Source organism: Sapajus apella, unplaced genomic scaffold (genome assembly GCF_009761245.1).
Source record: "Sapajus apella isolate SASKATOON/1434 unplaced genomic scaffold, GSC_monkey_1.0 scaffold2, whole genome shotgun sequence".
Lineage (NCBI taxonomy): Eukaryota > Metazoa > Chordata > Mammalia > Primates > Cebidae > Sapajus > Sapajus apella.
The window spans coordinates 68482886-68509696 of NW_022436942.1; the positions used below are offsets into that span (position 1 = coordinate 68482886).

The following is a 26811-nucleotide window of genomic DNA, read 5'->3' on the forward strand; positions in this document are numbered from 1 at the left end:
ACTCAGGCTGGGTTCTGCCTTCTAAGAGTTCATAGACTGGATTTGAGTAGATAATTGTCACCAAGACATGAAACATAGTTCCTGTTTCCATAAGCAAGAAAAGGGTTGTGCAGTGGCTAGGCCCTGTTGGTACATAAATCATCTCTGTAGCCATCATCTTCCTCCCCCGTGTGCCAGTTCCAGTCCAGTCAAATTCAAGATTCAGAAAGTGAGGCGAAATCACTTCCCTGGGATCCCATAGGAGGACGCTGTGTTTTCATAATATATTCACACAACTTAAAATTCAAAAAGCACACGATGGCATAAAGTGGAAAGGTTTTGGGCCAGTCACTTCCCTCTGGCGTCGAGGAGCTCACGCACCCTGTGCCCTTCTGGAGAGATTGTGGCATGCTGTGCACACTGCATGACCTTGTCTCGACCTCTTCCTGCTTGTCAGATCCTTCCATATCCGGACGAGCGTAGTGCCTCATCCTTGCAGCCAGGGGTCTTCGTGCTCCATTGTAATTATTGGGTTAGTGGGTATATGCACTTCTCATATTTGATGCTACCACATGGGGATATTCACCTCATCTGAATTCTGTGTATTCTCTGCTGCACCTAGCTGCTTCTTTGCAGTAAATTTCCTGAACTGAAAGCTAATGTTGGGGGGAATCCCAGGAACTGCTGAGGCCAGGGCCATGCTGCTCAGTGTTCCACCCTAGCTCCTGACGGCATTTCCCTAGAAAGCTGCTGCTGGGCCTTTAATGAAGCAAATAAATCCGTGTACAACTCGGCAGCATTAGTTTGCCCGGAATTCATGGCGTAATCTAGCCTTACATTGGAGGATACGTACTTGCAGCCTTGAAGTTCTCTTCCCTGGGGGAGAAGGCACAGCCAGGGTAAAGGTTGATACAAGATTCAGCGGTTGCTTTTTCTCACACATTCTAGAGGAAAAATTACCCAGTTCTTCTGTACCAGAAATATCTCTGTCCTTCAGAAACCAGGCTCTAGTTGCCCTGGCTACCAGGCATGAGCAGTTTGCTGGTAGCACCACAGACTCTGGTTATTGTTAATACCATCCCATGTCTTTGATCTTCGTTCTTGTGTGGATTGGCCTGCGTGGCCTCGGTGGCAGTGAGCCCTGCAGTGGCAGAGGCAAGTGCCTCAGCATCGTGTTTGTTCCCAGGTTACGTCGGCGCTGCTACCGTGGGTGCTGCTGCATGGTGGTTCATTGCTGCTGATGGCGGTCCGAGAGTATCCTTCTACCAGCTGGTACTCAGCCACCTTTCTTTTTTGTTCCTTACATGAGAAGTGTTGTGAGGCCTTGACCTTTCTGTGGTTTGGGTGTCTATCAAATCATCTTAAGGCTCAAATGATAAGCAGTTACATCTAAGATGATTTTGAGGGACCAGGGCTTCTCTGGGAAATTGGGGTCAACCCCTTGGCTGGCTCTTCTCTGGGGCTGGTCTGTGCTAGTCTTGGTATGGAGTTGGTGCCTGGACTTGAAAAATATACTGGGCTGATAGACGTTTGATTGGGTTTTTGTTGCAGAGTCATTTCCTACAGTGTAAAGAGGATAACCCGGATTTTGAAGGCGTGGATTGTGCAATCTTTGAATCCCCATACCCGATGACAATGGCGCTCTCTGTTCTAGTAACCATAGAAATGTGTAACGCCCTCAACAGGTTAGTGCACCTTCACAGCAGGCTGGGGCGAGTGTGCCGACGGCCAGGGCACCAGGAAATTGTGTGTAGTCACGGTTGATTGAGGATCACAGGACAGTTCTTCCCTTCCAAAAAGAACAGGCAACACCAGTATTAAAAGCATGAGCTGTCGTCACCTCCAGGAAGTAGTGGGAGTGCTTAGCCCTGTGTTTCTTAGGAGCTCTTCCTTAAACCGTGCAGTCCAAAAATAGGAACCTTGGTAGCCCTGTATGCCAGCACCCACAGGGAAGGAACCTCACCTCTTCACACAGACAAATGGTACTATCCAATTAAGCCTGTGACAAAAATGGAAATTTGTAAGTAGCCCAAGTGTTCAGGGCAATTGGCAGCAGCTTTGAACGTACTGAGATGGGGTCTGCTGTGCCAAAACATAGATGTCAAACTCAGTTTGTCCTACATTGGGACAGTCTCTTCTTCAACTTTGCCACCATAGACAGTTGATGGAGTGACTTAAGTCAGCAGACAGTGCCAGGTTAACAGCTGCTTTACCGAAGTGTAGTCCAGCAGTGTCTTACTGCCACTGTGACACATGCTTGCCTTGGGGGTGCATTCCCCCACCTCTCCTTGCTCTGCAGCTTGTCCGAAAACCAGTCCTTGCTGAGGATGCCCCCCTGGGAGAACATCTGGCTCGTGGGCTCCATCTGCCTGTCCATGTCACTTCACTTCCTGATCCTCTATGTCGAACCCTTGCCAGTAAGTGACTGGGGGGCTTGGGCTGGGGACCGGCCACCTCCTTCCTGGGGAGGCTGGAGGCATGACGTGCCTTCTCTGTGCGTCAGCTCATCTTCCAGATCACACCGCTGAATGTGACCCAGTGGCTGATGGTGCTGAAAATCTCCTTGCCTGTGATTCTCATGGATGAGACGCTCAAGTTTGTGGCCCGCAACTACCTGGAACCTGGTAAAGAGTGTGTGCAGCCTGCCACCAAATCCTGCTCGTTCTCGGCATGCACCGATGGGATTTCCTGGCCGTTTGTGCTGCTCATAATGCCCCTGGTGATCTGGGTCTATAGCACAGACACTAACTTTAGTGATATGTTCTGGTCTTGACTGACAGTTTTCCATAAAGAAGATGTTTAACTTAATCAATTAATTTTTTATTGTTTAAAGCAACTGTCTATTTCTGCTGAATTTTCACATGAACATACTGGCTGGTGATGGAGGTTTCATACTCTAGATTTTTGTTTTGCTTTTTCTGACTCCAGTGGGGCAAGATTTTCCTTTTTTATACACATAATTAAAGTGTCCATTGACATGTACAGAGAACTAACACTATTTTATGCAAATATTTTTTTGTAGATGAAAAAGCATGTACAGTGTTCTGTTTAATACTCATTCTTGTATAAAAAAAATAGTTGAGCCAGCAGACATTGTCAGCAAATTAATTGGCAGCAGATTTTAGGAAATGAAATGAATGTGTGTGGTTTTTTCTAAAACTAAATAGCATGTATTGTGTCTTTTGCATGATGATCTGGATTTAATTTGATATCACAGTCTAATTTTTATTCATAAGCCAATTTTTCTGCACTGAGCAGAGTCCTGCTACCTCAGTCAGTATTGTTTTGGTTTGCTACTTCCCCTCACCCACTTTGGCCTCCATTCACCCCCACTCCCCCCACCTCATCCCTGCCCCGCTTGGCTTCTTCTGTAGGATTGCGATGGTTCGTTCTGTTTACATCAGTTTTAACGAGAGGTATGCCTGTACTCGCTTGTGCAGAAAACATCGTTCCAGAGTCAATCGACCGGGTTTATGTCCCTTCACATAGTTTTTAAGGTTATTTATTTAAATGTCTAATGTATTTTATTGTAACAGACATTGTTTTGCCAACATTGCCTATTTCAGTGGCACGTCACGATCTAGTTTAAAAAGAAAAATAAAACATTTTAAATGGACAGAGAAAAATAACTGTCTTGTTTTTAACTCTTAAGTGGCCTACCTGGGACTAACAGACATGTCCAACTTTCTCTCCAGTTCTTAGCTCAGAACTTTAGTTGTACTCTGCTTGAGGGGAAGAAGGCTCCTGCTCTGCTGCGTAGGTAGTCATAGGAATTGTATTTTTAATGTACAGGCACTAATTGTTATCTGTGATGTACATTTTATGCAAGTTTCTGCTGGCCTGGTGTAGAGAACATAAGGGCAAGTGTGCGTGTGTATGTGTGTGTTTTGTAAAATCTGTAAATAGCACATGACCAAATGAACATATTGTATAGAACTATTTTTATTTGAATGTGGCACTAACCACCACCACCGTTACTACGATCAATGTTTGCGCATGTTCAAGATGAGTCTCACCAACAGTGTGTAAGTCATTAACAGTCCTAACTGTGGTGTTTTCCTCCAATGCCTTCCAACATCCATCAACTAATGTGAGTATTTTCTTCCCTGGAATTTGGATCCTTTAGCCTAAAAGGGTCTGACTGCCACCAAGTGAGATAACTATATGTCCCTAATGAATAAACTGCCCCCATGTCAGACACTGCTGTGCTCCCTGATGCCCTGCGAGCAGCAGGGTTGCCTGTGGCGCCTGCTTTGTGACTCAAGCACGGCATAAGCTGGCTGGTGTTGTGGCTTCCATAGACTGCCTAGACAGTGGCTCCACAAGATGACCGGGAGGGCCCAACCCAGACAAAAGCCAGAGTGGGGAGAGGCATTTTTCAGCCAGACCAACAGGCTAAAGGAGCTGTGCAGCCTCTAGTGCTAAAATGAGGGTTCACAGCTGCCAGGAATCATCCCACAGCACTGCTACTTGTTCATTAAAAAGCTAAAACCAGTGAGCTCGGCGTATCAATAGGTTCATCTTAAATAGGCCATCCCCTCTCCTCCTTGCTGGGTCTTGTCCTTTGTGGCTAAGACTTACCTCTGCAGGGGATGTTAAAGCACAGTTAGTAGGACATAGCTCTGGACAGCCCAAAAACCAGCTTACTCCTTAGCCAGGGTGTGAGACCTCAACTATATTCTCAAAAATGTTACTTAGGCTCTAGTTACTGGGCTGGCCAGTAGATGTAATGCAGATGATTAGAGTTTGGGGAGGGTTAGGAGACATCAAGCAGAACAAGGTGCTGCTGAGTTCAGAGGTCCAAGGCATGGAGATGGAACCTGGAGACCAACTAAAAGCACAGTCTGTGGCTGGGTACAGTGGCTCATGCCTCCTGCCTGTGGTCCCAGCCCTCTGAAGGCCAAACTGGAAGGATTGCTTGAGCCCAGGTATTGGAGGCCAGCCTGGGTGACAGAGTAAGGCCCTTTCTGTCTCAAAAAAAAAATCAGGCTCACTGTGAGGCCTCCAGGACTGCTGGTAGGCAGCTGTGGCTCTTGGGAAGGGAGGCTGCTTTGCCCAGCAGGGAACATTTGGGGCAGGGGGTAGATTTTGCCAGTTTGAGCATCATGAGGTATAACTAGAAATGGGTCGAATGGACCAAATGCAAGGAGTGCATCTCTGGGCTGCAAACTGACTGCTGCACTATTACTGTTGAGTGCAAACAAAACTCAGTCAGTTTTTTGTGATGCAGTTCCTTGACCTAGCGGCTTTTACCAAAAATGTAGAATAGTGTGGCCTGCTGTGGGAGGCACACGCATGGCCCCTGACCAGCCTCATGGTTTCTCAGCTTCCAGCTCCTCCAGCCCACAGAGGAGGCCATAGAGGGACCCACCTTCCTTTGTCCCAGACAGCTGGAAGCGGGTTAGGCCGACTGCTGCTTTGAGCAGGGCCACTTGGTCCATGCCACTGAAAGCTTTGCCAGGTGAAAACATCTCAGCATCTCCTCCTCCTAAGTCAACCTGTAAGGACCAGGTCCAGCACCATGGCCTTGGTGCATCCCTGGCCTCAGGCCCCTACCCAGCAGTGAGACAGTAGCTGTCCAGCACCTCCCCTCGCTGCAGTGTGCCTGCTGTCAGGCAGCTCTGGTCTGAAACTCAACTCCACATTCTTTCTTGATGGGCAGGTGACTGAAGGTCCAGCCATCAGTATCACTTGTTGCCCCCCTATGCCTCCCTTGGCCTCTTTGAGCTTTGTCCAGAAGACCAACAACCTCACACATACCGTTTAACTGGGACACCACTGTAGTAGCTCACTCTGCAAAATACAGATGATCCATTCTGGAGGAAGCCGTCCCTTGAGCAAGCAGGGCATCTCGGCGACCTCCCTCACAACAGCTGCTCCCTCATACCCTCGGGCTGGAGCCTCAGTCCTGAGTGAGGCAGGCAAACCTCAGAAGACCCGAGACTGGCCGGGCGTGGTGGCTCACGCCTGTAATCCAAGCACTTTGGAGGCCAAGGCGGGTGGATCACCTGAGGTCAGGAATTCAAGACCAGCCTGACCAACATGGTGAAACCCCATCTTAAATATAAAATTTAAAAAAAAAATTTTTTTTTAATTAAAAAAAAAAGACCGGAAACCACAAGCATTAGCTTAGTGTCTACAAGGCACCTAGCCACTGCCCAGGGCTAGAGCACACCACATCTGCAGCGCCTGTGAGCAAGGAGGCAGCAGTTGCCCTGTGACTAACCACCGAATTGTCCAAACACCCCCTGCAGTTAGCGAGAAGAGTAGGCTTCAGCCTCCTTTACTGAGGACACTGAAAGGAAGGAGCTGCCCCATGACCAGTTTCCCCTCCAGGGCAGGGCGGAGCAGACAGACAGGGCAGAAGCAGGAAGGCTGTGCTGCTGCAGGGCTGCTCACTTCTCCATCAACCTCACCCTCTCACCACTAATCAAGACCTTGTCCTCTTGCCTGTCTCGCTGCTTTCACACCTGCAGTGATTGTGTCTGCCTTGTGGGGGTTTTCATCCAGAACCTTTATTCTGTAGCCAGGTGACACAAGGAGTCTGTGTCACTGAGCCAGTGCTTCTAGATGCTACCCTGTGTGGGCAGCGCCTCAGGGACAGTAAATCAGAAATGCTGGTCTTGAAACTTTGAAAAGATCAAGCTGAATGTTCCTTTTCATCTGTCGCTGTTGATCTTCATCTATTTAAATAGCTATTCTAACATTTCCTCTCTGTATTTCATGAAGCTGATTTCCTCTTTCTTTCCTTTTCAGCAATACTGGAGTAACCGCTTCCTAAACCATTTTGCAGAAATGTAAGGGTGTTCAGTTGCGTGCATGTGCGTTTTTAGCAACACATCTACCAACCCTCTGCATGATTGATGTTGGGGAAAAAGAAAAGTAAAAGTTCCCAACTCACTGTGTGTTATGTGGAGGAAATGTGTATTACCAATGGGGTTGTTAGCTTTTAAATCAAAATAATAATTACAAATGTACAATTTAGCTTAATCAGAAAGGCTCTCCAGAGAAGTTTGGTTTCTTTGCTGCAAGAAGAATGAGGTTCTGAAACCTTATCCAAGAACTTAGAAGCCGTCAGCCAAGTCGCCACATTTCTCTACAAAATGTCATAGCTTATATAAATGTACAGTATTCAATTGTAATGCATGCCTTCAGTTTTAAGTAGCCAGATTCCTCTCCAGTGACATTGGAACATGCTACTTTTTAATTGGCCCTGTACAGTTTGCTTATTTATAAATTCATTAAAAACACTACAGGTGTTGGTTAAAATGTAGGCCCCCAGTTAACTTTCAGTCATTTTCTGAGTGTGCAGACAGCTCTTTCGCACTGTATTAAATGTGACTTATTTAATGAAATCAGAAGCAGTAGACAGATGTTGGTGCAATATAAATATTGTGATGCATTTATCTTAATAAAATGCTAAATGTCAGTTTATCACAACGCATGTTTGACTTTAGACTGTAAATAGAGATCAGTTTGTTTCTTTCTGTGCTGGTAACAATGAGCGTCGCACAGACATGGTTTCAGGTAAATAAATCTATTCTATGATAAATTCTCAGTGTCCTGGTGACTGTTCTCCTGTGGGAGGGGGAGTGATAAGCACTGAGGGCCTCCACCCCGCACCCAGGCCTGCTCCTCTATGGGGAGGCTGGGGAGGCTCAGGCTGGTGAAGGTGGCTGTGTGACTAGATGGGACAGGAACCTCCTCGACTTGACTTCACAGTAGACAAGGTGACGGGTAGAAGGTCCACTCATGTGAAGCCCACCCTGGCTCCCTGTCCCTTAAGGATGGGGAAGCTGAGTGTGTGTCACCAGTGGGGTCTTAAGAAACACACACAGGCCGGGCGCGGTGGCTCAAGCCTGTAATCCCAGCACTTTGGGAGGCCGAGGCGGGTGGATCACGAGGTCAAGAGATCGAGACCATCCTGGTCAACATGGTGAAACCCCGTCTCTATTAAAAATACAAAAAATTAGCTGGGCATGGTGGTGCGTGCCTGTAATCCCAGCTACTCAGGAAGCTGAGGCAGGAGAATTGCCTGAACCCAGGAGGCGGAGGTTGCGGTGAGCCGAGATCGCGCCATTGCACTCCAGCCTGGGTAACATGCGTGAAACTCCGTCTCAAAAAAAAAAAAAAGAAAGAAACACACACAAGGCCTCACTTGTTGGCGTGGTGAAGAGAGCCAAGGCTCCACTCTCTCATTATTAGCAGCCTGGAAAGATTTGGAGACTAGCAATGGAGAGATGCTGTTTACACTCTTCAGATTCAAAATGTGAATTTCTACATCCCTGTTGTTGATGGGTATAGAACAGAGAGGTGAACTGGAACTGAAGCTGTTGGAATTCATTTGCTGGTTAGTGCTTATTTGGCAGTGATGGGTTTGGGGTTGAGCTTTTTGGTTTTGCGAACTGCCTAAGATGATTCTTTTATCACTTTTTAAAATACCAGGATACAAGGATAGCTGGGTGATTCTATAAATCTAATTTTAAAATCTATCAATTCTACTGATGCAGAAAAAAATTTGATAAAATTTAACATCCATTTTCTAAAATTATTCCGATGTACGGCTTATTATAACAAAGAGAAACCACAAGTGTTAACACTTGAGAGTTGCACTCCAAGTCCACTATTGCCCACTACTGAACACGGTTCTAGAGGTGCCAGTCAGTGCAATCGGGCATAAGAAGGAAATTGGAATGAACAAAAAGCAACCAAGGGTCATACTGGATCAATGGAAACATGTTCCTAGATAGGAATGTCTAATGATTCAGGGATAATTGACAGCTGAATGGGAGTGATACATAATTCATACCAATATATGAGAATATCAATGGTGGCCTTGGGCTGATCCTAACATCAAGCAGATAACCAAAGAAGCACACCAAACCTTAAAGCTACAGTAATCAAATCCATCATTTGAGAAGGGTGGTGGTGAAGCTTAGTAGACAAAAGTTGGATTGTTATGTGGGTGGTCATCCTGAGAAAAATAAAGCTGTGTCACTTACATCAATAAACTGCACATCAAAATATTTGGAAAACGCAACTACAACCCCAAAAGACAAAATGGCTAAATAGTATAAACAGGAGAAAATGAATAGCTCAGACATGTGAAAAGATGCTCAACTCCACTGGCAAATTAAAATCACAAGGTAACATCCCAAGAAGTGGGTCTTCTGATACCAAGGATGGAGCAGCTTGCAAGGATGCGCTTTAGGGAGTGACCAAATCTGTCGGTGAACCTAGAGATGCTCTCAGCACCCACCTACCCCACAGGTCCACTCCTAGACAGGCCTAGAAAATCTCTCCTGTGGAAGAGCCACAGGAGAGTTTCTGGAGAAAAATGAAACCACCAGCAGGAAAATGGGTGACTACATTCAGGCACATTCAGATGATACTCAACTATGAAATAAGCTAGAACTATATATTATCAACCTAGATAAATCCTCAACAGTGAAGCCAAGTGTAGCAACATACCAATATGCACAATACTGCCTCATATCCTCTAAACATGGCTTACGGGCCAGGATGGCCGAGGAGAGAAAGTGTACATCAGAATGTACGTTATCATGGACTAGTACCAAACACTGGTAAAGAGTCTGTGGACATCAGCCAGAAGGCTGTGAAAGCCTGAATCAATAGTGGTTAATTCAGTGAGGGAGAGGGGCTGAGATGAGGAAGGGCAGGTAGAGCTTTACCTATCAGTAACATTTGGAAGGTTTAGATGTAGGTGTTCATTATACCTGTTTGCATGTCAGATTTTTTTCATTTTTTGGGAGGGTGAGAGGTGTCAGGTTCTCTTGTCTCCCAGGCTGGAGTGCAATGGTGCCATTATGGCTCACTGCAGCCTCAACCTCCTGGACTCAAGTCATCCTCCTGCCTCAGCCTCTTGAGTAGCTAGGACTGCAAGTGCGCACCACCATACCTGGCAAATTTTATACTTTTTGGTAGAAATGAGATCTTGCTACTTGCCTAGGCTGGTCTTGAACTCCTAGCCTCGAGTGACCCTCCTGTGTCTGCTCCCCTAGTCGCTGGGATTACAGGCACAAGCTACCACACACAGCTCTCAGATTTTTTAAACATCTATACCCTTGGATCAAGCACTTCACTTTCCTGAAATCCTCCCATATGTTCAAAAAGTATAATCCCTACTGCACTGTTGCAGCAGAAGACTGGAAATAACCTGATGTTCATCAAGAGGCAAGAATTGAATAAGCTAGAGAGCATTCAAACCATGGAATACTGTGCAACAGGAGGCTGGGCACAGTGGCTCACACCCGCAATCCCAGCACTTTGGGAGGCCGAGGTGGGTGGATCACTGGAGGTCCAGAGTTCAAGACCAGCCTGGCCAACATGGTGAAACCCCATCTCTACTAAAAATGCAAAAAAAATTAGCCAGGCATGGTGACATACGCCTGTAATCCCAACTACTCGGGAGGCTGAGGCAGGAGAATCGCTTGAACCCAGGAGGTGGAGGTTGCAGTGAGCTGAGATTGCACTACTGCAATCCAGCCTGGGAGACAGAGTGAGACCCCATCTCAAAAAAAAAAAAAAGACAAGGTAGACATGTGTACAAACAAGAAATGATGTCTGGTAGATGTTGTCTGCCCAGGGAAATATTCAATTACAGAGCAGTTTGCATTATAATCTATCATTCTTTTTAAAAAAAACAGAAGGAAGTTAACAGTTTCTAGTAATGACAGTTGCTGAGAATAACAAAATGCTGCATATAGATGGCAGATGGTGCAAGCCAGGTTTCTCTCTGTTGGAGTGGGAGGAAACAGAGGAAGCAAGGGGAGAAGCTAAGACAAGCAAGGGGAGGAGGCTAGAATAATCCATGTGGTAATGAATTAGAGCCGGCGATATCAGGATGAAGTCATGTTTAGCTTCATATGTACGGATGGTTTCATACAGAAACACTAATAGTGGCGAGTCACAGTGACCCACGCCTACAATCTCAGCACTTTAGGAGGCCAAGGCAGAAGGATAATGAGCCCAGTAGTTTGAGACCAGCCTGGGCAAGTGAGACCCCATATCTACCAAAAAATTTAAAAATTAGCCAGGCATGGCAACGCATGCTTGTGGTCCCAGGTACTCTGGAGGCTGAGGTAGGAGGATCACCTGAACCCAGGAGGTCAAGTTTGCAATGAAACCGAGATTGCACCCCTGCACTCCAGCCTGCATGACACAGTGAGAGTCTGTTTCAAAAAAAGAAAAACTGCTGGCCGGGCGCGGTGGCTCACGCCTGTAATCCCAGCACTTTGGGAGGCCGAGGCGGGTGGATCACGAGGTCAAGAGATCAAGACCATCCTGGTCAACATGGTGAAACCCCGTCTCTATTAAAACTACAAAAAATTAGCTGGGCATGGTGGCGCGTGCCTGTAATCCCAGCTACTCAGGAGGCTGAGGCAGGAGAATTGCCTGAACCCAGGAGGCGGAGGTTGCGGTGAGCCGAGATCGCGCCATTGCACTCCAGCCTGGGTAACAAGAGCGAAACTCCGTCTCAAAAAAAAACAAAACAAAACAAAACAAGAAAAACTGCTGATCATGATGTGTATATATACAGGTCACTACATACATGCATTTTCTTGTACTGTCAGCTCAGAAGGCAGTGAACATACTTGGCTCCCAGTGTTAGGTTTCTAATGCTATTCTCCAATTTAAAAAAATCAAGGGTCCTTGGAGAAATGGCTGATTCTAGAGATGGGGTGGAAAATGCACAGCACATGCCTGGAGAATACCGAAGTGCCTGCCAGGAAGGAAGGACTCAAAAACAACAATCAAAGATGTGGTTATGTGAAAGGGACACAAGAGCCAACTGAAAAAGCCACAAGAGCCAAAGCCAAAAGAATGTGAGCAGCAAAATAAAGTAGAATTGGACTAGAAGCCGAAGTATAAATATCCACGTGTCCACACTGACATAAACAAACGGCTACATAAATAAATGGGGATAACTAGGCTGGGTGCTGTGGCTTATGCCTGTAATCCCAGCATTTTGGAAGGCTGAGGTGGGCGGATCACGAAGTTAGGAGTTTGAGGCCAGCCTGACCAACATACTGAAACCCTGTCTCTACAAAAATTAGCCAGGCATGGTAGCGCATGCCTGTAATCACAACTACTCAGAAGGCTGAGGCAGGAGAATCGCTTGAACCCAGGAGGCAGAGGTTGCAGTGAGCCGAGATCATGCCACTGCACTCCAGCCTGGGCAACAGAGAGAGACTCCATCTCAAAAACAAACAAAAAATGGGGGTAACTAGAAACCCTCCATGCAGAATTCCAAGTAATTTACATAGACACTGCCCTGAGGAGGTAGAGCCTCGCCTCCTCTGTGGGCTGCACTGTGTTCCAAAGAGTACATACAGTGGGGATGGGAAAGCGCCTATCACCATGGAGACCTGACATGCTACCTCAGCCAGGTGGTGTCATCTTGAAAGCGTGCACCCTTGATCTGAAGTGATGAAAACGGCATTTTACCTCTGTAGTCTTTCTCCTATAATACACAACCTTAGTCTAATCATCAAGAAAACACCTGACCAATCCCTAAACAAAAAATCCCTGACTGGTACTCCTCAAAACTGTTGAGGTCATCAGACCAGCAAAGTGAGAAAAGCATAATCATCAGAATGTAAAAATGAATGGGGCTGGAAGCAGTGGCTCACACCTGTAATCCCAGCACTTTGGGAGGCTGAGGCAGGTGGATCACTTGAGGTCAGGAGTTCAAGACCAGCTTGGTCAACATGGTAAAATACCATCTCCATTAAATACAAAAAAATGCCGGGCGCAGTGGCTCACGCCTGTAATCCCAGCACTTTGGGAGGCCGAGCCAGGTGGATCACGAGGTCAAGAGATCGAGACCATCCTGGTCAACATGGTGAAACCCCGTCTCTACTAAAAATACAAAAAATTAGCTGGGCATGGTGGTGCATGTCTGTAATCCCAGCTACTCAGGAGGCTGAGGCAGGAGAATTGCCTGAACCCACGAGGCGGAGGTTGCGGTGAGCCGAGATCGCGCCATTGCACTCCAGCCTGGGTGACAGAGCAAGACTCTGTCTCAAAAAAAAAAAAAAAAAAAAAAAAGATTAGCCAGCCTGGGCAGCATAGTGAGACCCCAAATCTGCAAAAAATTTAGAAATTATCCTGGCATAGTAGCACATGCCTGTAGTCCCAGCTACTGAGGGGCCTGAGGTGGGAGGATCACATAAGCACAGGAGTTTGAGGTTATAGTGAGCTGATTGCACCACTGCACTCTAGCCTGAACACTGCAAGACCCTGCCTGTCTCAAAAAAACAAAAAAACAAAACAAAAAACTTTATGGTTGGATGTGGCATCAGAGTTGACACAGCAAAATAATGAATGAAACAATAGATGAGAAGAAATTAACTGGAATGCAGCAGGTGAAGGTAGGGGGGAAAGGCTGGAAACATGCAAGAAAGGTTAAGATACCTAGAAGACTGAGAAAAGTGACAAAGTCAAATGTACATTTCACTGTACCTTCAAAAGCGGGCCAGGCACAGCAGCTCACACCTGTCATCGCAGCACTTTGTGAGGCTGAAGCCAGAGGATCACTTGAGCCCAGGAGCGTGGGAACAGCCTGGGCAACATGGCAAAACCCTGTCTGCAGAACATAATTTTTAAATTAGGCATGTGGTAGTGCATGCCTGTAGTCCTGGCTACTTGGAAAGCTGAGGCAGGAAGATTGCTTGAGGCAGAGAGGTGGAAGCTGCAGTGGCCATGAGCACACTACTACACTCCAGCCCTGGGACCATAGGCACCTGATGTCACATCTGGCTAATTAAAAAATTGTTTTTACTTGGTGTGGTGGTGCATGCCTATAGTCCCAGCTACTCGGGAGGCTGAGGTGGGAGGATTGCTCAAGTCCAGGCGTTCTGGGCTGTAGTGTGTTATGCTGATCAGGTGTCCACACTAAATTCAGCATCACTATGGTAACCTGGGAGGAGGAGACCACCAGGATGCCTAAGCAGGGGTAACCAGCCCAGGTTATGTGTGAATGCTTTAGTGACAGTACAAGACCCTGTCTCTAAATAATAACAACAAAAATACAAGAGAGTATGGCTGAGAATTTTCTAGAACTGACGATAGACAGCAGTCTACAGATCCTAGAATCCTAACAGCTTCCAAATAGGATAAATAAAAAGAAACCCAGGCTGGGTACGATGCTTCATACTTGTAATCTCAGCACTTTGGGAGGCCAAGGTGGGAGGATTGCTTCAGACCCGCAGTTCAAAGCCAACCTGGAAAACAGAGCAAAAACCCATCTCTACTAAAAAAAAAAAAAAAAAAAAAAAAAAAAGCTGGGTGTAGCAGTACATTCCTGTATTCCCAGCTACTTTAGAGGCTGAGATGGGAGGATGGCTTGAGTCTGGGAGGCAGAGGCTGCAGTGAGCTGAGATTGCACCACTGCACTCCCAGCCTGAGTGGCAGACCCAGATCCTACCTCAAAAAAAAAAAAAAAAAAAGAAAGAAGTCAATCAATCCAGACCTAGACATAGTATAATAAGCTGCAGAAAACCAAAGAAAATCTTAAGAGCAGTGAAGGATAGGGCAGGGTAGATATCATCTTCAAAGGAGACCGACATTGCAACAGTAACAACAGTAACAACAACAGAAGCCGGAAAGCAGCGGGATGACAGCTTCATGTGCCAAAGGTGATTAATGGCATCCTGGAGTGAGTATGCAGTATTTAAGCATACAGTATTCGGGGGGAAATAAAGATATTTTCAGGCAAAAACATAGTTCTTCCAGCCGGGTGCAGTGGCTCACACCTGTAATCCCAGCACTTTGCGGGGCAAAGGTGGGTGGGCCATATGAGGTCAAGAGTTCGAGACCAGCCTGACCAACATGGTGAAATCTCGTCTTTACTAAAAACACAAAAATTAGCTGGGCAGTAGAGGCACCCATTTGTAATCCCAGCTACTCAGCAGTCTGAGGCAGGAGAATCACTTGAGCCTGGGAGGCAGAGGTTATAGTGAGCCGAAGTCACGCCACTCCTGCCTGGGCAACAGAATGAAACCTTGTCAAAAAAAAAAAAAAAAAGAAAAAGAAATAAACAGAGTTCTTGCTGGGCATGGTGGCTCACGCCTGTAATCCCAACACTTTGGGAAGCTGAGGTGAGTGGATTATGAGGTCAGGAGTTCAAGACCAGCCTGGCCAAAGAGACCAGCCTGGCCAACATGATGTAACCTCATCTCTACTAAAAATACAAAAATTAGCTGGGCGTGATTAGGTGGGCACCTGTAATCCCAGCTACTCGGGGGGCTGAGGCAGGAGAATTGCTTGAACCCGAGAGGCGGAGGTTGCAGTGAGCCAAGATCTCGCCACTACACTCCAGCCTGGGTGACAGAGGACAACTCTGACTTAAAAAAAATTAAAGGAAAGACACAGTTCTTCATCAGCAGACCCACACTAAGGGAAACTCCAGTTGGGACTGCAGGTAAACAGAGTTTAAATGATCTTAGAGGACAGACAGTAAAGGTGTCAGTTAACTTTAGATATGGACACGTTAAATAAGCACATTGCAATTCCTAGGATAACCACTAAAGGAACAGAAACACCGGCAAGACTAGCAAACCAGCTGAAGGAAAAAAGGAACCTAAAATTACAGACCAGAAAGGAGAAGATGATAGATTCCAAACCCAAATATAAGCAATAACAACATTTTTAGAATATACTAAATATGTTATTCCTGTTGCTCTATTACAAGAGAATGATTTTTGCATGCTCAGTGAGACATTCCTATTTTGGAAAGCAATCTGTACTTTTTTTTTATTTTTGAGATAAAGTTTTGCTCTAGGCCGGGCGCGATGGCTCACGCCTGTAATCCCAGCACTTTGGGAGGCCGAGGCGGGTGGATCACGAGGTCAAGAGATCGAGACCATCCTGGTCAACATGGTGAAACCCTGTCTCTACTAAAAATACAAAAAATTAGCTGGGCATGGTGGCGCGTGCCTGTAATCCCAGCTACTCAGGAGGCTGAGGCAGGAGAATTGCCTGAACCCAGGAGGCGGAGGTCGCGGTGAGCCCAGCCTGGGTAACAAGAGCGAAACTCCGTCTCACGCAACCTCCGCCTCCTGGGTTCAGGTTTTTCTCATTGCCCAGACTGGAGTACAATGGCATGATCTCTGCTCACTGCAACCTCTGCCTCCTGGGTTCAAGCGATTCTCGTGCCTCAGCCTCCCAAGTAGCTGGGATTACAGGCATGTGCCACCATACCCAGCTAATTTTGTATTTTTATTAGAGACAGGGTTTCACCATGTTGGGCAGGCTGGTCTCAAACTCCTGACCTCAGATGATCCACCTGCCTCAGCCTCCCAAAGTGTTGGGATTACAGGAATGAGCCACCATGCCTGGCAGCAATCTGTACTTTTTTTTTTTTTTTTTTTGAGATGGAGTTTCACTCATGTTACCCAGGCTGGAGTGCAATGGTGCGATCTCGGCTCACCGCAACCTCCGCCTCCTGGGTTCAGGCAATTCTCCTGCCTCAGCCTCCTGAGTAGCTGGGACTACAGGCACACGCCACCATGCCCAGCTAATTTTTGTATTTTTAGTGGAGACGGGGTTTCACCATGTTGACCAGGATGGTCTCAATCTCTTGACCTCGTGATCCACCCGCCTCGGCCTCCCAAAGTGCTGGGATTATAGGCGTGAGCCACCGCGCCCAGCCAAATTGAATGTTTTTTATCAAAATAAGCAGAGGCTGGGCGCGGTGGCTCACGCCTGTAATCCCAGTAATTTGGGAGGCCAAGGCGGGAGGATCACTTGAGCCCAGGAGTTCGAGACCAGCCTGAGCAACATAGTGAGAACTTTGTCTCTACAAAAAAATTAACCGAGTGTGGTGGCGTGTGCCTGTAGTACCAACTTCTCAGGAGGCTGTGGCAGGAGAATCACTTGAACCCAGGAGGTGGAGGCTGCAGTGAGCCGAGATCGTGCCACCGTACTCCAGCCTGGGCAACAAGAGCAAGACTCTGTCCGAAAAAAGAAAAGAAAGGAATATTAAATGTGCAGACTCTAGGAGAAGGGCATACGGAAATTGTTTGTACTATTTTTGTAAAAATACAAAAATTCACTGGGCATGGTGGTGGGCACCTGTAATCCGAGCTACTTGGAAGGCTGAAGCAGAATTGCTTAAACTCAGGAGGCGGAGATTGCAGTGAGCCGAGATCACGTCACTGCGCTCCAGACTGGGAGACAGAGATTCTGTCTCAAATAAACGAATGAATGAATGAATGAATGAATGAATGTTTATTTTGTAAGTTTGTAAATTACTCAAAATGCCTTGATTTGTGACTAAAAATGTATGAACATTAACATTTATATTTTTTGATATTTATCAATCATAACCTGTTAAGAAACAGATACTAGGCCGGGCATGGTGGCTCACGCCTGTAATCCAAGCACTTTAGAGGCCAAGGCAGGCGGATCACCTGAGGTTAGTAGTTCAAGACCAGCCTGACCAACATGGTGAAACCCTGTCTTAAAAAAAAAAAAAAGAAAAAAAGAAAAGAAAAAGAAACAGATTCTATGATTCTATTGAAAACTGAGACTTAACCAGGCACAGTGTCTCATGCCTGTAATCCCAACACTTTGGGAGGCTGAGGAGGGAAGATCACTTGAGCCCAGGAGTTTGAGACCAGCCTAAGCAACAGAGCAAGACCCTGTCTCTACAATTTTGTTTGTTTTGAGATGGAGTTTTGCTCTTGTTGCCCAGGCTGGAGTCTAATGGCACAATCTCAGTTCACTGCAACCTCCATCTCCCAGGTTCAAGCAATTCTCCTGCCTCAGCCTCCCCAGTAGCTGGGATTTCAGGTTTGCACCAGCATACCTGGCTAATTTTTTGTATTTTTAGTAGAGACAGGGCTTCACCATGTTGACCAGGCTGGTATCAAATTCCTGGCCTCAGGTGATCCATCTCCCACCTAAGCCTTACAATTTCTTTTTAATTACAGGGTCTCGATATGTTATCCAGGCTGAAGTGCAGTGTCTATTCACAGGTATGATCCCACCACTGATCAGCACAGGAGTTTTGACCTGCTCCGCTTCTGACCGGGGCCAGTTCACCCCTCCTTAGGCAATCTGGCAGCCCCCCACTTCCAGGAGGTCACCATACTGATGTTGAACTTAGTGCGAACACCTGATTGGCATATGCACAACAGCCCGGAACGCCAGGGCTCAAGCCATCCTCGAACCTCAGGCTCCCAAGTAGCTGGAACTACAGGCGCACACCACTGTGCCTGGCAAAATTTTTTTTAAAAAAATTAGCAAGATGTGACGGCACATAACTGTGGTCCCAGCTAAGAGGGAGGCTGAGGTGGGAGGACGGCTTGAGCCCAGGAGGTTGAGGCTGCAGTGAGCTGTGACTGCACCACTGTACTCCAGCCTGGGTAACAGAGTAAGACACTGTCTTAAAAACAGAAAAAGGGCCAGGTGCAGTGGCTCATGCCTGTAATCCCAGCACATTTTTCCTGTGGTTTTGTAAACACTCCTACTATGTTTTTGTGTGCTTCTGTATATATGCTGTATTTCTCCAATGTTCCATTTTTATTAAAACAATCAAGAAATCCCTGCCAGGCCCCAGATAGGCCCTTGGCCTAGGCTCACTGGAGGCTCATTCTGCACAGGGACCACTCTTCCAGATCTGCTCAGGGGTCTCCACACAGCCTCGACTCAGAGGGGGTCCCTCCCTGGCCTCCCCTAGGAGGACAGAAGCTGCCCCCAGGTCACTGTGTGTCTTGTGTATATGGCCAGCATTCTGGAACAAGCTCCAGAAGGGGAATGTACACCTCTGTCCCTTCCTGTCACACTAGTAGCCTTTACCAAACAGCAGCAACATGGATGTGGAGAGTGGCCTGGGCCTGCAGGGGTTCTGGGGTCAGCTTGTTTGGGCCCTTCAAAGCTGGGGCTTCAGTCTGGGAACCAACTTGTCAAGGACAGACCCCTGCTGGCTGTGGTTCCCACTTGATTCCTGGGCCAAACCTCTACTGTCCCATGGGGACTGATAGGGCAGATGGGCCAATGGGCCAAGGGGCTAGCTGACTGAGGTCATGGGTAGATGACCAAAAAGGAAAAACAATAACTTCTGTGGACGTTTTGCTTAAACAAGATCAGGCCCCGCACTTAGGGTTTCAGGGCATATCTTCTGATCTAGTGCCAAAGGGGTCCCAGGCCACGGGGCAGAAGGCAAGGTCCCTGTCCTCAGGGATGCTGACAGGTCCTAGGTTTAGCCCTCAGAGGCTGCTCCCCACCCATACACCCCACCCAGCGTGCCAAGTGCTGCCATCCCTGCTATAAAGCCCCTTTTGTGTTATGCCCCCACCTGACGACAGGGTGGGAGACCCAACTCTCTGAGTCCTATATCAAAGGAATGCAGAGGCACAGAGAAGCCAAGGGAGCTGCCCATGGCCACAGAGCCAGTAACAGGCCATGAGGTGGAGGCTTCCCCTGATAGTGTAGAGAGGCCCTCCCCCAGGCCTCAGCCCTCCTAGTGGGGAGGGTAGGTACCTCTGAGGTGACACTGAAAGAAGGAGGGGGACTTAGGGATGACACAAGCAGCCAGCACCCCTCCACACACACAAAACCTCAAGCGCTGTCTCCCTCAGCCCTCGACAGGGGAGAAACTGACCTCAATCTTGGAAACACCCCAACTGCAGAGCCAGGCAAGGGGGAAGGACCCCAAATCCCACAGGCCTGAGAAAGCTAAGGGGGAGTCCTGGGAGGACCACAGAACACACCACAGGCTCCCAGCTCCAGCAAGAAAAAGCAGGGTAGGCACTCAGAGATTGCAGAGTTCTTGGTTTGCCCCTAACCTGGAGCCCACGGAGGGGCTCCCTGTGTAGACAGGGAGGCTGCCAGGCCAATCTGGGTGTACAGGCTTGCCATGCAGAGAGGACAAGCCAGCCAGCCCCCTTGAAAGTTCCAAAAATGATTATACTCTCACTCCAAAACCCCCTGCTGAGAATTTACCCAAAGAAGGAAAAAAAAATAGCACAAAGGAGGTCGCCAGAGGATTGTTTATAGACAGACACTGGAAGATTTAAGTGGCCAGCGAGAGCTGCGTCGTGACGCACTGTCCTTGCCAGACTGTCTGCAGCCTTTAGGCACAGCAAGGCTGAGGCCCACAGTGACAGACGGAGGCAGGCTTAGTGCGGCTGTTTTCTCTGGAACAGAATATATTACAAAATTGTGGAGAGATCGCAATTAAGACCATACTGAAGCTCCAGGACTGGAGGCTCTGGACAGACAAATTTGTCCTAATGTGTCCATCTGAGACTCAGTGTGCTTATCTGTGAAAAGGGCCAATTCTACCTCTCCAACTTCAGGAGGTGTGCGGCTGAGATGTGGTAACATAGGCAAAGGCCATGCCTCATGGCCTGGTCCAGAGGAGCACTCAAGAAATAGCAGCTAGGGGCTGGGCATGGTGGCTCACGCCTATAATCTCAGCACTTTAGGAGGCCAAGGCAGGTGGATCACCTGAGGTCAGGAGTTTGAGACCAGCCTGGCCAACATGGTTGAAACCCCATCTCTAGTAAAAATACAAATATTAGCCAGGTGTGAGCCTATAGTCCCAGCAACTTGGGAGGCTGGGGCTGGAGAACTGATTGAACCCAGGAGGTAGGCCGGGCGCGGTGGCTCAAGCCTGTAATCCCAGCACTTTGGGAGGCGGAGGCGGGTGGATCACGAGGTCAAGAGATCGAGGCCATCCTGGTCAACATGGTGAAACCCCGTCTCTACTAAAAATACAAAAAACATTAGCTGGGCATGGTGGAGCGTGCCTGTAATCCCAGCTACTCAGGAGGTTGAGGCAGGAGAATTGCCTGAACCCAGGAGGCGGAGGTTGCGGTGAGCCGAGATCGCGCCATTGCACTCCAGCCTGGGTAACAAGAGCGAAACTCCGGCCGGGCGCAGTGGCTCAAGCCTGTAATCCCAGCACTTTGGGAGGCCGAGGCGGGTGGATCACGAGGTCAAGAGATCAAGACCATCCTGGTCAACATGGTGAAACCCCGTCTCTACTAAAAATACAAAAAATTAGCTGGGCATGGTGGCGTGTGCCTGTAATCCCAGCGACTCAGGAGGCTGAGGCAGGAGAATTGCCTGAACCCAGGAGACGGAGGTTGCGGTGAGCCGAGATTGCGCCATTGCACTCCAGCCTGGGTAGCAAGAGCGAAACTCCGTCTCAAAAAAAAAAAAAAAGAACCCCGGAGGTAGAAGTTGCAGTGAGCGGAGATCGAGCCTCTGCACTCCAGCCTGGGTGACAAAGCAAGACTCTGTCTCAGAAAGAAAAAAAAAAAAAAAAAAGCAGCTAGGCCGGGCACAGTGGCTCACATCTATAATCCCAGCACTTTGGGAGGTGGATGGATCACTTGAGGCCAGGAATTCAAGACAAGCCTGACCAACATGGCAAAACCTCATCTCTGCTAAAAATGCAAAAATTAATTGGGCATGGTGGCGGATGCCTGTAATCCCAGGTACTTGGGAGGCTGAGGCAGGAGAATTGCTTGAACCCAGGAGGCAGAGGTTGCAGTGAGCTGAGATTGTACCACTGTACTCCAGCCTGGCAACAGAGCAAGACTCTGTCTCAAAAAAAAGGAATAGCAGCTAAAGCAAATAAAAGCAAGGGAGTACTGATCACATCTGAGGTTGGTAAAAACCATAAAAACCAAATGAAAGCACTTGATGATAGTGGTGCTGATGAGGGGCAGGGAAACAGGCACTGGAACCTGTTATTTGTTGGAGAGCAACCTGACAGCACCCATGAGTCATGTCAATGCACAGGCTCTGAGACGCAGGAATTTCACTGCAAGGAACTTGACCACTGCGTATCCTTGGAATATTATGGCAAAGTATGTTAATGACAGCACAGACTGAAATAATTATGTACAAAACTGGAAAACAAGCGTCTACCAGTAGCAGAAGCGTTGCCAAACCTGTTCCTTCTGCAGAATGGATTCCACAGCACTGATGATTATGGGGTGCACTGATGCTGCCTGGAATGTCTCTATGCACAGCACAGCCTCTTTTTTTTCCCCCATACGAAGTCTCACTCCGTCACCCCCGCTGGAGTGCAGTGGCACTATCTTGGGTCACTGCAACCTCCACCTCCTGGGTTCAAACAATTCTCCTACCCTACCCTCCCCAATAGCTGGGACTACATGTGCCCACGACCATGCCCGGCTAATTTTTTTATTTTTAGTAGAGACAGGTTTCACCCTGTTGGGTTTCACCATGTTGGCCAGGGTGGTCTCAAACTCCCAACCTCAGGTGATCCACCTGCATTGGCCTCCCAAAATGCTGGGATTACAGGCATGAGCCACCACACCTGGCAGAATATTTTTTATGATATTTAAGTTAAGGACAAGCACAAAATTATTTTTATAAAGGTAGAACGAGAAACTTATTTTGGGGAGAAACAATAAATTCTGTAGATTGGGAAGTAGATGTATTTCTAATTTTATGCCTTTCATGGTTTAATTTCTATTTTTATTTTTTTGAGAGGGTGTCACTCTGTCACCCAGGCTGGAGTACAGTGGTACAACCACAGCTTACTGCAACCTCCACCTTCTGAGTTCAAGCAGTCCTCTCATCCCAGCCTCCGGAGTAGCTCCCGTGTGCATTGAAGCTGGGACCACAGGGACACATCACAATGTCCAGCTAATTACAACATTTTTTTTGTAGACATGGGGTCTCACTATGTTACCCAGGCTGGCTTTGAACTCCTGAGCTCAAGTGAACTGTCCACCTTAGCCTTCCAAAGTGCTGGGATTAAAGGCATCAGGCACTACACCTGGCCTGAATTTTTTAAACCATGTATAGTTTTATGACACATATATTTTACAAATACATACCATATTTCACATAAATTAAGATGTGTTCACTGAGGTTAACTAGATGGCAGGCTTATAGGCCATTTCTTCACTTTTTTGTTTTTTTGAGATGGAGTCTCACTCTATTGCAGGCTGGAGTGCAGTCGCACGATCTTGGATCACTGCAACCTCTGCTTCCCAGGTTCAAGTGATTCTTTTGCCTCAGCCTCCTGAGTATCTTATTACAGACACATGCTACCATGCCTGGCTAATTTTTATATTTTTAGTAGAGACGGGGTTTCACCATGTTCCTCAGGCTGGTCTTGATCTCCTGACCTCGTGATCCACCCACCTTGGCCTCCCAAAGTGCTGGGATTACAGGCATGAGCCACCCTGGCCAGCCTCGTTGTTTTTTTCTTTTCGGTCATAAAACATATATAACATAAAATGTGCGACCATCAGCAACACATCCAGAGCTTGTTAAATATTCTAAGCAGAAACCATATCCCTATTAGACACTAACTCATTCCTTCCCTGCAGCCCCTGGCAGCCTCTAATCTACTTTGTCTCTATGAATTTGACTGTGCCAGCCGCACTTCGGATTCATGGAGTCACACATCATTTGACCTTTTGTAATTGGCTTCTTCCACACAAATAATGTTCTCAAAAGTTCCTCCGTGTTGTAGCATGTGTCACTTGCCCTTTCAAGGCTCTTATTTCATTGTACTGAAAGATGCACCTCGGTTTATCTACTCATCTAAGGACACATGAGTTGTTTCCACCTTTTGCTACTGTGGACAGTGCTGTGTGGACATGGATGTGTAATCTGTAGGAGTTTTGGCTCTCACTTCTTCGGGTGTACACCCAGAGGTGAAACGCTGGATCGTAGGGTAATACTGTTTGAATTTCTGAATCATCAGACTGTTCTCCACGGTGGCTGCACCACCTTACATTCCTACCAGCAGTGCACAGGGGCACTCTGTTATTTTAAAATTCATGTTTTCTTTTCATGGCTGCTGCAGAGGCCACACTATGGGCTTCCTCGCTTGTACCTGACCTTGCTGGTGCCGTGTGCTCTGTGACGCCAACGACCTTTCACAACAATCTGGGACAACCCAACACCCTAGGCCAGGCCAGTGGTGGCCCAGGTGCAGCAGGGGCAGGGGTGCTAAGTTCACCCAGGCCTGGAGGCGTTTAGGCAGCAGATCTGCACTGTGCCCCAAGAAAAGAGGTGGCAGCTGAGGCCCCTCCTGCTGCCCTGGGGCAGGGAGGCTCCTGTAGGAAGTGGAAAATCTTAGTAAGGCACTTACCTCAACAGCCCCTCCCAGTGCAGGGCTTCCTGGTGACCTGGCCACAGCCGTCCTTGGTGAGGTATATGTGGAGTCTGGACTCACTGCCTGTCGTCAGCGGGGAATGCAGGCCTGAGGGCCCAGAGAGCAGCTCACCGGGAGAGCTTGACTGAGTTCTGGGAAGCAGCTCTGCGCAGGCCCTGGCCTGCCACAGGTGAGCCAGTGAAGGGCTGGGAAGGCAGGAAGCGGCAGGTGAGGCCTTTGTAGGCAGGTTCCTCCCACCCACAGGCAGCTGCAGAGTGGAAACCCTCAAGGGCTCTCTGGGGTCAGGCCTGCAGCTCCTAGGATCTTTGAGCTCCCCTCTCCCAGGTTTCTCAATACTTCCAGGGAACACCTGAATAGAATAGGAAGCCAGTGTGGGGAGTGAAAGCTGCAGACTGCTGGGCCTGGCCCATGGATTCCAATAAAAGTTTGGTGCTGGGCCTGGAACCTGCATCACTGAAATGGATGCTCAAGTCTGGGGACTGAAGATCTGGGCAAAAGCTAGCCTCATTCTGAGGAATTCAGAGGCACGAGTGTGGTCCCCAAGCTGTGGCTGCAGGGAGAGCTTCTGTCATCAGCCCTATGAGTAGGGACATACCTACCAGGTCCCTGGAGACCAGCAGTTCAGAAATGAAAAATGGGAGGTCCTGCTGAAGGGCAGGGCTCACCCTGACTCTGGAGCCTGCCTCCCTGCTCGGCTGAGGGTCCTCCAGGGATTCCAGGACAGCACCACTCCCAGCTCCTCAGGGAAGCCTGGCCAGCTGGCACTCCCTCTGTGAGGGTGTCACAATAGATGCTTAATGCTGCACAGGCTCATTTAGTCCTCATCCTGGGAGGCAGCAGGGGCTACACAGCTAACTGCCCTCACAGCCCACGGGTTCTGAGGGGGAGGGGAGGCTTTTCAGACCCAGGTGGTCTCTTAACAATCTGGAAGGCGGAGAAATGACTCAGTTAAAACACCCCCATACTGGCTGTATGGGACTCCAGAGCCCAGAAGGAACTTGTAGTGACTGGGCATTAGGGGGCTGTCCTTGGTCACGTGCCTGGTCTCCTGGCAGGTGGCTCAGTAGGACAGCCACAGGGCTGAGCAGCCTGGTTCTGTCCCTGCCTCCTGGAGCTCCCTGCCCTTGAGGTTTTGGGTTTGTGAGAAAGTGACAGTGGCAGTGCCAAGCGACAGCTTCAGCACCCTCTGAGCACCATTCTTTGATATGGACCAAGTGTTTTCTCGATCCCGTGTGAGGTGGTTTCACAGCTTCAGCTGCCTCTTCCAACCTGTTACCTTGGGGCTGGAGGTGCAGGCTGCAGGGAGCGAGGATACATCCTGGGAGCTGCTGGGCTGGAGGAGCCTGGAGTACACAGAGGCTCTCAGCAGGGCTGAGGCGCATGCCATGGAAGGGGAAGGCGGGAGGGCACCAGTTGAGGGCGATACATGGGACCTGGGCTCTGGGACCCTGATCCAGGGGTATGTGAGTGCGGCAGTGGGCCTGCCATGCAGAGACGAGATTGCATGGTGGGGCTGGGCTTCCTCCTGGAGTCAGGGGAAAGGCAAAGAGGCTTCACTTCTCCTCTCTCATTACAGTACTGACAGGTCATGGAGCTGAAGAAGTCCATGAGGTAAGGCTGCATCCAGGAGACTATGCCTAGCCCAAGGGGCAGGCAGCTTCTTCTGGTCATACACTCACCTAGTGTGACCCCAACTGTCTGCAGGGGCTTTTTTTTTTTTTGAAACACTGTCTCTGTTGCTCAGGGGCACGATCCTGGGCTCACTGCAAACCTCCACCTCCTGGGTTCAGGTGATTTTCCTGCCTTAGCCTCCCAAGTGTTGAGTTGCCGAGATTACTGGTGTGCACCACCATGCCTGGCTAATTTGTTTTTGAGATGGAGTCTTGCTCTGTTGCCCAGGCTGGAGTGCAGTGGTGCTATCTTGGCTCACTGCAACCTCCACCTCCCGGGTCCCAGTTCAAGCCATTCTCCTGCCCAGCTGCCTGAGTAGCCAGGATTACAGGTACATGCCACCATGCCCAGCTAATTTTTGTATTTTTAGTAGAGACAGGGTTTCACCATGTTGGCCAGGCTGGTCTCAAACTCCTGGCCTCAAGTGACCCACCCGCCTTGGCCTCCCAAAGTGCTGGGATTACAAGTGTGAGCACATCTGGCCTTGCATGTCTCTTTAGAAGCAGCTCAGATCAAGTGATGTTGCAGAGTCTTTGGGTCTCAGACTGAAACACAGAAACTTTTTGCCTATTTTAAATTGCAATTATCAGATGTTCTAAGCTCATTAACGACTTACAGTTTTTACATTTTGTGATTCGACCTTCTATTGACATCAAATTCATATTTTGTAGCACCTTGGACTAATTTTTGAATTTGGGATTAGCTGTGACACCCACCCCCCACCTCCGATTAATTGTATACTCAGAGCCATCGAAACTTAAGACACAAGGGAGGGCGTGGGGGAAGAAACTCCCAGCCCCAGAGCTCAGGGTGTGACACTCAGGCTGACCAGTGACAAACTGCTGGAACCAGACCCCAATCTCACAGCTGCAGCAGAAGAGCCAGGCAGACTTAGCTGAAATCTGGTCAAATCTCAGGCTCCAGGGAAATTTACCTACCCAATATACAACAGATGAACCAGCTCAGAGTTCCTGAGCTTTCCAACCCTCCTGGCTCCCAACACTAGGGGAAGAAAGTCT

The 26811-nt window shown here is 48.2% G+C and overlaps 1 protein-coding gene and 1 pseudogene across 5 annotated transcripts in view; one reads left to right on the forward strand and one right to left on the reverse strand.

Moving 5' to 3' along the window:
- ATP2A2 (ATPase sarcoplasmic/endoplasmic reticulum Ca2+ transporting 2) overlaps positions 1 to 7531 on the forward strand; it is a 65132-nt gene extending 57601 nt beyond the window's left edge. Inside the window, exons 17-22 of one of the 5 annotated variants that reach the window (XR_004257176.1) lie at positions 1166 to 1251; positions 1531 to 1664; positions 2279 to 2396; positions 2483 to 2603; positions 3675 to 4069; positions 6736 to 7531. Coding sequence is in view for 4 of the 5 variants with exons in the window: in XM_032301366.1 (XP_032157257.1) it covers positions 1166 to 1251; positions 1531 to 1664; positions 2279 to 2396; positions 2483 to 2752 (608 nt within the window). In the remaining variant the exon portion in view is untranslated. Of the gene's footprint in view, positions 1 to 1165; positions 1252 to 1530; positions 1665 to 2278; positions 2397 to 2482; positions 3606 to 3674; positions 4070 to 6735 lie in introns of those variants that run through there. The other 4 variants (XM_032239188.1, XM_032239197.1, XM_032301366.1 and 1 more) reach the window with 4 other exon arrangements.
- Positions 7532 to 25019: 17488 nt separating this feature from the next.
- LOC116554970 lies at positions 25020 to 25836 on the reverse strand (annotated as a pseudogene).
- Between the last annotated feature and the right edge of the window lie 975 nt (positions 25837 to 26811).